Source organism: Pochonia chlamydosporia, chromosome 2 (assembly GCF_001653235.2).
Source record: "Pochonia chlamydosporia 170 chromosome 2, whole genome shotgun sequence".
NCBI lineage: Eukaryota > Fungi > Ascomycota > Sordariomycetes > Hypocreales > Clavicipitaceae > Pochonia > Pochonia chlamydosporia.
The window spans coordinates 2,158,915-2,171,906 of NC_035791.1; the positions used below are offsets into that span (position 1 = coordinate 2,158,915).

Sequence of the window (12,992 nt, forward strand, 5' to 3'; positions counted from 1 at the left end):
TTGTGTCTTCACCACTCCCCATCATCAACCAGCGAGAAGCGCGCAGCGCATATCCGGAAAATCGCCAGGTCCCCTCGCAAACCATCCGCAACCATCTCCAATCCTCGCCAACTTGGTGTTGCACGCGATTTGCACGCTTTCTACGCTCGAGGCACCAGCCCCGACGCGCCGCGTCACCGCATTCACACTTTTTCCACTCTCTCGCCGTCTCCTGGCATCACCACTGCGGGTTTCCCAGATTCATTGAATCCCTTGTCCATTTTCCCACCCCCACGCCTCGCCGGCCGACATCCAACCCATCTAACGCGGCTGGAATTGATATCAAACGACCGTCGACGCGCCTCAACGACGTGTATACCTTCGCTTTGACGAAAAATTTGTGCTGCGCAACGCTCCATACACAGAGCCTTGACGCGACGTTTGGTTTTTTTTTATCTTTCGCAATCCGTTGCTGCATTGAGCCAGACTCCCTTTTTGGGCCACTTCGCGACGCTCAAGTGCAACTTGGACTCGCGCCACGACCCTCAATAGCCGGTTTACCATCGTCATGCACCGTCAATAATCCAACTTGGCAATTTTTTTGTACCATTGGGGTGTATTTTTCGGTGTAGGCGGTAAAACTACAGCACCATCATGGCGTCTGTGCAAGCTCCGCCTGCGGTGCAGCACCCAGGCGCGCCGATGCCTGCCGGCGCAACCAAGCAGCAAGCCGAGGAGGTCTTCAAAGTATGTATTAGTTAAATCAGTTGATGCCGGATGGTCAATTTTTCAAGTCTGGCGATGCTAATTGATGCCTTGTGTAGAAACTTAAGCAGATGAAGGAACAAGGCGTACCACCTACGGACCCCGAGTATATCAAGGCTTCTCACTTCTTGATGAATTTCCAACAGCAACACAACATGCGCAGAAATCAACAACAGTTTATGCAGCAGCAACAACAACAGCAGATGCAGAACGCTACCAATGGCGTGCAACAACCCGGTCGATCACAACAAGGCACTCCTCAGTCGACACAGGCTACTGCTGGTCCTCAAGGAGCTGCTGCCACTCCAACACAAACATCTGCTGCAGCTCCTAATGCACCACCTGCTCCTGGCTCTGGTTCAAGTCAATTCAGTCAGCAGCAGCTTGCTCTCTTGCGGCAGCAGATCCATGCGTTCAAGCTACTTGGCAAGAATGCTGGCGTTTCGGTTCAGCTGCAACAGGCCATCTTCAATCAAAGACAGCGTCGACAAGCTGCTGCCGTCGAGTCTACCCCGAGCTCTGCCAAGACAGCGCAGCCTAGCCAAGATACTGAAAAGGCCCCTTCTGCAGCGCCCGAGGTTGCAACTGAAGAAGAGTCCCCTATGCCAAAGGCCCACACGTATAAGTCTGTAAAATCACCTTACGGCACTAGCATGATTCGCCCTTCGATCAAATATCTCGATCATACCCAGCGGAAGAACCGATGGTTCATTCCAGGCGTCTTTCCGACAGGTATTGACTTCGACCACCTTCGATATGAGCGAGAAGTCGTCATCTTCAATCGAATGAGTCAGCGGTATGCCGAACTCAAGAACTTGCCGGCCAACTTGGCCCATTGGGACTCTTCCAAGGAGTCTTTGGAGGCCGATGACACACTCAAGCGAAAAGCCATCATTGAGATGAAGAGCCTCGCTCTCTATGCTAAGCAAAGAGCGTTGCGAGAAAAAATTGGTCGACAAATGGTACACTATGACAACCTGGCCATGACTACGAACCGAAGCCATTACCGCCGGATGAAGAAGCAAAACGTTCGGGAGGCCCGCATCACCGAGAAACTGGAGAAGCAACAGCGTGATGCCCGCGAAAACCGCGAAAAGAAGAAGCATAGCGATTTCCTGCGCGCTATCTGCCACCACCGGGCTGAAATCCAAGAGAGTGCCAACTCTCAGAAGACCAAGTCCCACAAGCTTAGCCGTCTCATGTATGCTCAGCACTTTAATATTGAGAAGGAAGAACAGAAGCGAATTGAGAGAACGGCCAAGCAGCGTCTGCAGGCCCTCAAAGCCAACGACGAAGAGGCATATCTCAAGCTGCTCGACCAGGCCAAAGATACTCGTATCACACACTTGCTCAAGCAGACTGACGGTTTCTTGCATCAATTGGCGTCGTCGGTTAAGGCCCAGCAACGCCATGCTGCCGAAGCCTATGGCGATGATACGGAGCCATTTGTCGAAGAAGAGAGCGAAGACGATGACGAGGAAAGCGGCAAGAAGATTGACTACTATGCTGTTGCCCACAGAATCAGAGAAGAAGTCACTGAGCAGGCCAGCATTTTGGTTGGTGGTACATTGAAAGAGTACCAAATCAAGGGCCTGCAGTGGATGATATCTCTGTACAACAATAACCTCAACGGTATCCTTGCTGATGAAATGGGTCTCGGCAAAACCATTCAAACCATCAGTTTGATCACCTATCTGATCGAGCGCAAGATGCAAAGTGGGCCATATCTCGTCATTGTTCCTCTCAGTACCCTCACCAATTGGAACCTCGAATTCGAGAAGTGGGCACCATCGATTAGTCGAATTGTGTACAAGGGTCCTCCAAACGCCAGAAAGCTGCAGCAGGAAAAGATCCGTCAAGGTCGTTTCCAGGTGCTTTTGACCACTTACGAATACATCATCAAGGATCGCCCGATCCTCAGCAAAATCAAGTGGTTCCACATGATTATCGACGAGGGTCACCGTATGAAGAATAGCAACTCCAAGCTGAGTGCTACCATTCAGCAGTACTACACCACCCGTTTCCGTCTAATCCTCACTGGTACTCCTCTCCAGAACAATCTTGCAGAGTTGTGGGCTATGCTCAACTTTGTGTTGCCAAACATCTTCAAGTCTGTCAAGACTTTTGACGAATGGTTCAATACACCGTTTGCCAACACCGGTGGTCAAGATAAGATGGAACTCACCGAAGAAGAGCAGATTCTCGTCATTCGTCGTCTACACAAGGTCTTGCGTCCATTCTTGCTCAGACGATTGAAGAAGGATGTGGAAAAGGATCTCCCCGACAAGACCGAAAAGGTCATCAAGTGCAAGTTTTCAGCTCTGCAATCCAAGTTGTACAAACAAATGGTCACACACAACAAGCTTGTGGTCAGCGATGGCAAGGGCGGAAAGAGCAATGCCCGTGGGTTGAGCAACATGATTATGCAGCTCCGCAAACTGTGTAACCACCCCTTTGTTTTCGACGAGGTTGAGAATGTCATGAACCCTATGAGCATAAGCAACGATCTGCTGTGGAGGACGGCCGGTAAATTTGAGCTGCTGGACCGAATCTTGCCCAAGTACCAGGCCACGGGCCATCGAGTCCTGATGTTCTTCCAAATGACAGCCATTATGGACATCATGGAGGATTATCTACGGTACAGAAAGTTTGAGTACTTGCGTCTCGACGGCACAACAAAATCGGACGAGCGATCGGATCTGCTCAGGGAGTTCAATGCACCCGATTCCAAGTACTTCATGTTCTTGCTGTCTACGCGTGCCGGTGGTCTTGGTCTCAATTTGCAGACGGCCGATACTGTCATCATCTACGATTCTGATTGGAATCCTCATCAAGATCTTCAAGCCCAAGATCGTGCGCATCGTATTGGTCAGAAGAACGAGGTGCGAATTCTTCGATTGATTAGTTCCAACTCGGTTGAAGAAAAGATCTTGGAACGTGCCAGGTTCAAGTTGGACATGGATGGCAAAGTCATTCAAGCCGGTCGATTCGATAATAAGTCTTCTGAAACTGACCGTGATGCCATGCTTCGAACTCTGCTTGAGAGCGCTGATATGGCCGAAAGCGGCGAACAGGATGACATGGAAGATGAGGAGCTGAACATGATGCTGGCACGTAGCGATGATGAAATCACTGTTTTCCAGAAGATTGATGAGGAGCGGGCTCTCGACCCCACGTATGGCAGCGTCAATGGTGCCAAGGCGAAACCCAGACTCATGGGAGACGATGAGCTGCCAGAAATCTATCTGAATGAAGGCAGCGTTGTCGAAGAGGAGACTGAGGATCTTGTGCTTGGACGCGGTGCCCGTGAACGCACCAAAGTGCGGTACGACGATGGCTTGACAGAAGAACAATGGCTGATGGCGGTGGATGACGACGAGGACTCGCCGGAAGCAGCCGCCCTTCGCAAGCAAGCCAGAAAGGATAAACGAGAGACGAACAGGCTTAAGAAGATGGCGATTATGAACTCGATTGATAACTCGCCCTCGGCTAGCCGTGCCAGCACAGAAGAAATAGAAACGCCCAAGAAGCGCGGGCGCAAACCAGGCAGCAAGAATGAGAAACGCAAAGCCGAAGACGGTGACGAAGAACCGCCCGCCAAGAAGCGACGTGGTCCTCAAGGCCGGCCAAGCAAAGGCGGCTCCGTGGCTACTGATTCCCGGGTCAATCCACAACAGCGTGAGGTCTTGCAGAAGAGTTTGCGCGGCCTTTACGATGCCCTGATGAATCTAGAAGTGGACGATATCGAGCCGCCTGCTGAGGATGACGAGTCGGATGCCGGCAAGCGTCTCATCATTGGTCCCTTCATCAAGCTACCACCCAAGCGCGACTATGCAGACTACTATCTGATCATCCAGAATCCCATTTGCATGAACCATATCCAGACTCGTATCAAGAAGGAAGAGTACGCGAGCCTCAGTGACTTGCGAAAGGATTTCCAACTCATGATCCGCAACTGCCAGACCTACAACGAGGATGGCAGCATTCTCTATCAGGATGCCAAGACTATGGAGGTATGTATCATTTGCTTTTGCTTGAGTGCAATAGCTTTTCAGATGACCCAATCTAACAATATGCAGGAGTTCTTCAACAAGAAGTTTCAAGAGGAACTGGACGCTCACACCGAATTGCAAGAGCTGGAAGAAGGTGGCAGCAAGGCAGGATCTGCCGCGCCGTCTGGCCAGGGACCCAGCACACCGCAGACCAGCAGCGGCACCAGAATCAAGATTATTTCCAGCAGTGCGCGCGCGAGCGAGGCAGCTAACGGCACCAAGTCGGCGGCCCAGAGTGACGACGAGTAAAGTAAAAGGAGACGTACGATATTCGGCAAGCACCACGACCAGTGCAGGACGTTAATAAGACTCGCTCCACGCGAACGCGACTCATTGGAGAGTGCGCGGGAAGTGGTAGTATGGTCGGATTCATTGTGGATGAATGGATGGATGGTCATTTTGGTCAATGGGTTTTTTGTCATTTCATGTTCTCTCCTTTTGCTTTTGCCCTTTTTATTGTGTGACGATACATTTTTTTTCCCCGGCGTTTGTCAGGTTGAGGAGTTCATAAACGTGTATCACAGGAATGGAGCGGCCTAAGGCGGAATTCAATACCAAGCGTAACCAGATGGTGGTTAAACGATGGGATGAGGAGGTGCAGAAATTGAGGTTGAGGTTGAGCGTGACGCAGGGCAGGGCAGAGACGAGCTGAGAGAGTGCTTGGAGCTGCTTGTTTTGCAGGGCATGTTTAGATAGGAAGTAAAATGTACTTTAGTAGAAGATATCGAGAAGATTGTACAAACGCGAGTTCCTTGGGACTGTGATGGGCCTTTCTGTGAGACTATGGTGTGGTTGGGATGGTGCATGTACACAGGCCGGCTGCTTGTTGGACTTTACGGTGAGAGGTCAACGGAAATTAATTAACTACTTCAGAAGTGTGGTCGCATATCGCAATGCACTGGTGTATATTGTGTGTTATATCGCAGTGTCGGGATATTGGTGTGAGCAAATACCTTGGCCGCTCACAAACGCAAGGTACATGTTCAGGCGGGAGAGTCGCAAACATTGAGCTAGGCACAGTCATGTGGCTGTCTATCTAGCAGTTAGTAACCAGCAGTTAGTATGCCTTGACCAAGTAATTGCATCTGGTGTGGCACATGGAGATACGCATAGCAGGCAGAAACAGGGAAGACCGAAAGAAATAGTGGCCGGTCAGTCGTCACATCTCTTCAATGTTGATCCACAATGCACATCACATCAAGCGAGTACAGATCGATGGCTGCATCTCACTCGCCACTGCGACTTCACATCAACAATACACCATCCGCCATTTCATCGCATACGAGAAACCAGCCTCACAGTGAAATAAATGCGGTCAAACACGCGCAAACTAGATGAAAAGCACGCATCATGAAGAAGACGCTGGTGCTGTGTTTTATTCACGGCTTCAAGGTGAGTGACCTCACTCAAACACCACATCCTCAAATGACATGTGGCAATGCGCCGCTAGTCTTGTCTACACTCCTAGCTAACGCACTTCATGTAGGGCGGCGAATCGACCTTTGGGGATGACTACGAGTTCACCAAGCATCTTCGCGATATTGTTGCGCAAAAACTGCCCAAGATTGAGGTGCGCGTGCTTGTATACCCCAGGTATGAGACGAGAGGCGACTTGGGCGACTGCGTAAGCAGATTCCGCGACTGGTTCGTTTCTCCTTTTCCGTCAATAACATGCACCTTTGCCCCCAGTGGAGGCATCAAGCGGAGGCATCAAGCTCACAAAATACCAGGCTGGAAGAAAAAGTCATCGACATGGAAGTAGAATCAGGCACGGCATCACCAACCGTCGACCCCTCCGTCAGGACCATCCTCATCGGCCATTCGATGGGCGGCATCGTCGCCGCAGAGCTTCTCATCGCGCTGGCGTCCGAAAAGCCAATCTACTCGGAAGACGGGATCCAGAAATCCGACGAGAAACCACCCAGCTTCAACCACCTCATGTTTCCCTACGTCCAGGGCGTCCTGGCCTTTGACACGCCCTACCTCGGCATATCGCCCGGTGTGGTCGCCCACGGCGCAGAGGGCCACTATCAGACTGCTGCGTCGACAATCACCCAAATCAGCGGCTTGAAGACGGCGCTCTGGGGCGCCAACAAGACCAAAGCACCTGTGCCTGCTCCTGCTCCCGCTGGCGCACCCAGCAGCTGGCAGAAATGGGGAAAAGTAGCCATGTACGCTGGCGCGGCAGGGGCGGTGGCTGCCGGCGGAGCAGCGGCCTGGATGAACAGAGACCAGATCGCCGAGGGATGGACGTGGGCGTCTTCGCATCTCGAGTTTGTGGGGTGTCTTGCGAGGGGGGAGGAGTTGAAGAAGCGCGTGGGGTTCATGGTGCAGCTTCATGAGGAGTTGGACGTGGGGTATGCGAATCTGTATACGCGGTTGGGACAGGGCGCTGCTTCCAAGAAGATTAGCATGGTGGGAACGGTGCTGGGCAAGGATAGGACGTTTTGCAATCTGCCCAAGACGATGAAGGCGGGGGATTGGATGGAGGCTGTGAATGATAAGGCTGGGGATGAGACGGTGGCTCACATGGGTAAGTTTGCTTGGTGTTGATAGTGCGTGATGAAGATGACGAAGGTTGATTTACTGACAATATATAGCCATGTTTGAGCCGAAAGAGAACCCGGGATATGACAAGTTGTGTCACGATGCAGCTGGTCTGATTGCCCAGTGGTCACGAAACGATTGGTATGAGACTTCGGGAGAGGAGTTGGAGAAACTGGAGGGTGGAGAGGAAGGGAAAGGTAAAGAGCAGGCAGAGCCAGCACCAGGCCAATAACTACGATGATGATATTATAATTATAATGTACGTCTATTTTCTTTCCGAATCTCAACCGACTCTTTTAGTGCCATCCGGTCCCATCATGCCCTTGATCTCGTATCGTACACATTCCATATCTGCGGCTTCTCCAAAGCAGTTTTCGTTCCAGACTGATAATCTATTGCGTCTTGTCGTCCTTGGTCTTAAGCGAACGCATAACCTTGCCCCTCTGCTTCATCATGTGCGTGAACAAGACATAGGAACCTACACCGTCAGCCTTTATTCGTGTAGACACCACCAAAAATAAAAAATTAAAAAAAGCAAAAAAGGAAAACTCACCGGGAACGTAAATCGCCAAAATGGCATACAAAACCACCGGTCCAAAAGCACCCAACTCCCCAGCCGGCCCAGTCGCCCCGTAGATGAGCATACACTCGCTCGTAATGCCCATCGGGTACAGGATGTAGAAGGTGCTGTAGCGCACCCACGTCAACAGCGCGGGCAGCGCGCCGGCGAGCGACAGCGCAAAGTAGCTATAGCGGATGACCTCGGTGACGGACCAGGCGATCAGCATAGAGGAGTAGAAGGGCGAGAGGGCGAGGAAGGGCCAGGTGTTGACGATGGGCCAGACAAGGAGGAGGCGCGAGGAGACTTGCATTATTGTGGTGACGAGGGGGGCTCGAACGATGCCTGGGAGATGTTAGTTGTGCGGGATTGGGATGCAATGGGATTTGATTTACCTAGGAGGGAGTGTAGGACCTCCATGATGGCCATTGTTTGGGTCCATTTTGTCCATTCGCCTACGCCGGTGTACACGGTGGATGGGCCGCGGAGGTAGAGGAGGAGGAGGGTGCGGCCGAGGACGACAGTCCATGCGATTGCGGATGCGAAGTTGTAGAGGATGAGGTATGTTGTTTTGAGGGGGGATGCCGGCTTGGGACTGGCCTTGGCTTGGGGTTTGGATTTGGATTTGGATTTGTCGGCCATTGTGTTGGTGATTGGGTGGTGACGGCGGTGGTGACGGCGGTGGTGACGGCAGTCGTGGTGTTGAGGTTTGGATAAAGTGTTGGGATCGATGGGCCGAGGCAGACTTCAAATGTTGGTGTTTTCCATCTTATCAAAATGCTGCGGTGTCAAGTAAGTTAGCGGACCCACGTCAGTTGATTGGCAGCTCCTTGCCAAGGGGTAGAGCTGATTGAAGAGTGCATCAACTTTGATACCATATTAAAGAATAAATTAAATATTTATATAAGAAGCACTTGAAATCTGCAAATGCTTCCAAATCTCACAAACAAAAGCATTCCCTGTGCCTGAATGCCACAATCCACGCCTAGACCTACCATGCCAAAATGACATCCCACATTGACTCTATCAACTGAGTCGCTCTCCTGAGCCCTGAGTCCTGCCAACACGTGTAATTCAAGCAACAACAAATTCCAATTCTCACCTTTACTCTACAGGTGATATTGCCAAAAAAAAAAAAAAAAAAAAAAAAAAAATTAACCCACTTCACACAACTCACAAAAAGTCACACGCACTACACCTTTGTCAAACAGCAACCCTCGACATCCTTCACATGCTCAACTTGGCCAACCGTCAACAGACTCAGCACACTCGGCGCATCCAGCAAAACCCTCAACTTTCCCATCTCTACATCATCCCTCCCCTCCTCAACTAACCGATCCAGTCTCCCATTATCAAACGCTATCCCCCTCCAGAGCAGCACCCCCAACCTCCGCGCCATTTCCACCTCCACCGCCTTAAAACCATCATCAATCGCTGTACACTCACAAAGTCCCAAAAACGTCTGCCAAAACACCATCCTCAACTCCTCATGGTCTTCGAAATACAAAAACCCCTTGTCGGGATCATCCCTCCCCAGACACTCATCAACGGCATACATTCCCACCCCCAAAGGTAACCACTCGCCCTCCGCCCAGTCCAGCAGCCCTGTGATGTGGCCCGTGTCCGGGTCAACCATGATATTACTCGGGATGAGGTCCCCGTGGGTTAAACACCAGGGCAGTTGCTCAATACGAGGTAAGTAGTCCCGGACGGCTTGCGCCTCACTTGCGAGCTGGACATCCGACATGGTTGTGAGGAGGTCAACCCGTTGATGGAGGGAGGACCCGATACGGCCCTTTGCGTGAGGATGAGCAGGGAGGATGCGGTGATGGCATGACGTTGCGAATATACGTGCTAGATCTTGGATGAGATGTTGCCGGAATGACTTGCTGTGAATACTCCGATTTTGTAGCACGCTGCTGAGTGGAACGCCTGGTAATTTCTCAATGAGGTAGATGTGTAGTAATGGCGGATCGTGGACATTTCCAGGTGTGGCAGTCCCGTTGAATGATCCGATATATATGGTTTCTGGAACGACATGCTTAAATACATGTCGTGCGTCTTGGCATATTTTCATATTCAGCTTGAATCTCTCTGGACGGATTTGAAATAGATGACTCGCTGAAATTGCGATTGTATAGGAACATTGACCTTGAGCATCAGCCTCTTGAACAAGATCCTGCGGGAACATGAGCCGAGCGAGGCGTAGACATTCATGGCGTGTTTTGTAATCGAGTCCATTTCGGGGGAAGAATTCGCGGCTATGCAAGCTGGGGATATGTACAGGGCCAGTTTCGTCTGAGAACATGGTAGAACACTGGTATTATAGTCCATCAAGGGACAACATTGTTTGTGAGAGCTGAGATGCACTACCCTCGTGGGTGATGAACTGATGTCTTCCCCTCTTTATGATGGTGCAGATGAGCTTACACGCGATTGGTCACCATTCAGGTCTCATGGTCGGTGGACGCACTTCATAATACATCACGAGTGGGCAATTTTGACAGAATCTCTTGACTTGTTTCGATATGAACGTCATTATATTTCCAATATTTGAATGCTCAGCCACTTAATAGGTAGCCGTAAGTCTCTGCACTAAATAGTCGCCGCTATTCACGCCCTTGTATTTCTTATCCTGCTCGGTAGCGTACGTCCCGGGCAAGGTTTCAATGAAGCTTTCTGAATTCGGGTTGCAAAAGTACCTATTGAAGGTTAGTCTGGCACTATCATGGACAAAACAAATTCTAGCAAAAGTGTTGCTGTAAACTTTGGGTAACATACGCAATACTATATCGCGGCGGGTAGGAATCCGCCTCCTTCCTAGGCGGTTCAACCACGCGGTGGATGGTGCTCTTGATGGTGTCGTTGCTCCAGCGAGCTAACAAGTCACCGGCATTGATGACAATGGTTCCCTCGATTGGAGTGGCGTCGACAAAGTGGCCGGTTGGACTCTTGACTTGTAAGCCGCCGCGGCTGTCTTGGAATAGGAGAGTTACAGAGCCATAGTCCTGTGTTACATTAGTCGACCATTCCCTGAAAGAAGCAAATAATTGTGGAATGAGGACGTAGGGAGAGACTGAGAACTTACGCTGTGCTCACCAGCCCTCACCTGCCCAGGGTTAATCTTGAATACGTCCGCCTTCACCGACGGATAATGCAACAACCGCAACGTATTATCACCGACATCCACAAACCCATCAAAGAAGCTCTCCTCCAGCCCCATGCCCAACGCAATAGCCCTCATAACCTCCGCATGCAGAGCCTGACACTTGGCAAAGAAATCCATCATGTCCGGCCTGAACCCCTTTAAGTTACCCTCCTCAACGGGCCACTGATTGGGATGCTGGGGGTCGGTGTCACGGCCAATTTCAAAACTCTCCTTCAGATCTGGCGCCGCGCTGCGGACTTTTTCAATCTCAGCCATGTCCTCTAGCTGGCTGACTTTTTCACGGCCAGGTGACGAGTACCCGCGGTTGGCTTCGGGGGTAGTCCAGCAGAGGTTCATTTTGGCGGCGGTGTCGATGGCGAAGAAGTCTGCGGAGCGTGTGAATGTGTGGCGGAGGAGGTCGGCTGGGATGGGGTGGTTCTTGAGGTAGATGAAGCCGGCGGTTTGGAAGCCATGGAGGATGGCTTTGGCGGTGGATTGGCGCTCGTGAGGTGTGCCGGAGAGGAATTTTGAAAAGTCGATGAGCTGGGCTGTGGTTAGCTGGTAGGTGGGAGATGAGAGATGGGAGATGGTAGATGTTGGGTATGATATTTTACGATGGTGTTGATGATTGCTTTGTCTTATCAGCTGGTGTTGTTGTGCTTACAGGAATGACCAGGCCCTCTTTGGCCACGGCAGCGTCGGTCGCCATGTTGAAACTGACTGCCACTGCTTAGAGAATATTGTTGCGAAAAGTGAAGATGTTGATGATCTGGGTGAGCTGTGAGCTGATGAGGCACGGCATGTGAGGTGGGCGAATCACAGGCTCATTTATACGAACCAGACATCTGGATGCAATGGATGGCCGCTCATGCAGTAAGGGAACATTGAATGGCTGTGACATGCATGCTTGGGCACGACAGCACCTGATCCTCGCACATTGATAGAGATGCGGCAAAGCAAAACGCCTTCGGCAGCCGCCGCTCTGTCTCAAGACTCAGGACATGGACTCAAAAGGGTCTGGCCAGTTCGGCTGCTTTCCGAGATGCCCTCCATTACAGGCAGGCGTTGGTGTAGTCGCGACGTGTATCGCCATCAGATTATACCAAACCATGGCCTTAAAGACCCCTTGGTTTTGAAGCTCATCAATTATTCATGACCACCAAGCATTCTAAAGTTCGAGGACATGGATATTCCCCCACGGCGCCAAAGGTCATTGCAAGTGGGACCAGCTTAGTAGATGCCGCTGATTGTTCAGGCATCGATTGATCAATCGATCCCTGAACAAAGGCAGTCCAGCGGCTGACAGCGGGGAAGCCAGCCCTGCTTGAGCCCATCTAGGCGATCTAGTGGGGGCATCGATAGTGGGCTGGGGTGGGGATGAGCGCTAGCAGCCTTCGCTGACCTCATGTCACTGATAAGCCCAGCTCGCTTAACCTTTTTTTACAGCATATCCTAGCTATTTGCTATTATCCTATACTATATACTATGCTAATGAAATATAAGTAAGATAATAAATTGAATCCCTTGCTTAGTGCCAGCCGAATCCACAGCGACACACGCTGCCATTGCACTCGCGACAATGCACTCCAGATGTCGGTCTGCGTGCCTAAACCTCCAGATGTCCAGATGTCCCACCAAGACACAACACAGCCCAAGCTCGTGCGGGGCAAAACCCGTCATAAAAGCATTTGATCAAATGCAATTTGAAGCGTCTCCCCTCTTTCAACGGCTGATCAGCATTCTACTTCACCAAAAGGGCTCTTCCTACGCACTTGTTGCTCAATGTAGTCTTGTGCAGCTGAATATGTGCCATGTGAGACACAACCTACCATCCACGGTACGACAGCAGACGTAGTATACAGTGTAACTGTGACGGAGAAGAAAGAAAGCAAACATGAAGATATGTAGCATTACGTACATCTTGAAATATACCCATTTATGT

At 50.9% G+C, this 12,992-nt stretch overlaps 5 protein-coding genes across 5 annotated transcripts; 2 read left to right on the top strand and 3 right to left on the bottom strand.

Moving 5' to 3' along the window:
• Nucleotides 1-633: 633 nt before the first annotated feature.
• Nucleotides 634-5,045, top strand: VFPPC_02775 (SNF2-family ATP dependent chromatin remodeling factor snf21; the record flags this gene model as incomplete). The annotated part of the gene is made up of 3 exons (XM_018282368.1): nucleotides 634-726; nucleotides 804-4,757; nucleotides 4,824-5,045. The coding sequence occupies 3 exons, from the start codon at nucleotides 634-636 to the stop codon at nucleotides 5,043-5,045; spliced, it is 4,269 nt and encodes a 1,422-aa protein (XP_018146816.1).
• Nucleotides 5,046-6,146: 1,101 nt separating this feature from the next.
• Nucleotides 6,147-7,575, top strand: VFPPC_02776 (alpha/beta-Hydrolase; the record flags this gene model as incomplete). The annotated part of the gene is made up of 4 exons (XM_018282369.1): nucleotides 6,147-6,188; nucleotides 6,283-6,440; nucleotides 6,527-7,329; nucleotides 7,397-7,575. The coding sequence occupies 4 exons, from the start codon at nucleotides 6,147-6,149 to the stop codon at nucleotides 7,573-7,575; spliced, it is 1,182 nt and encodes a 393-aa protein (XP_018146817.1).
• A 160-nt stretch (nucleotides 7,576-7,735) lies between these two features.
• On the bottom strand, nucleotides 7,736-8,544 carry VFPPC_15563 (protein tyrosine phosphatase-like protein; the record flags this gene model as incomplete). The annotated part of the gene is made up of 3 exons (XM_018293316.1): nucleotides 7,736-7,821; nucleotides 7,897-8,247; nucleotides 8,298-8,544. The coding sequence occupies 3 exons, from the start codon at nucleotides 8,542-8,544 to the stop codon at nucleotides 7,736-7,738; spliced, it is 684 nt and encodes a 227-aa protein (XP_018146818.1).
• A 550-nt stretch (nucleotides 8,545-9,094) lies between these two features.
• Nucleotides 9,095-9,979, bottom strand: VFPPC_02777 (protein kinase-like protein; the record flags this gene model as incomplete). Its single annotated transcript, XM_018282370.1, has 1 exon — nucleotides 9,095-9,979. One exon carries the CDS (start codon nucleotides 9,977-9,979, stop codon nucleotides 9,095-9,097), a length of 885 nt encoding a protein of 294 aa, XP_018146819.1.
• Nucleotides 9,980-10,471: 492 nt separating this feature from the next.
• VFPPC_02778 (thymine dioxygenase) lies at nucleotides 10,472-11,759 on the bottom strand (the record flags this gene model as incomplete). Its single annotated transcript, XM_018282371.1, has 4 exons — nucleotides 10,472-10,604; nucleotides 10,684-10,910; nucleotides 10,991-11,593; nucleotides 11,715-11,759. 4 exons carry the CDS (start codon nucleotides 11,757-11,759, stop codon nucleotides 10,472-10,474), a joined length of 1,008 nt encoding a protein of 335 aa, XP_018146820.1.
• Nucleotides 11,760-12,992: the final 1,233 nt, after the last annotated feature.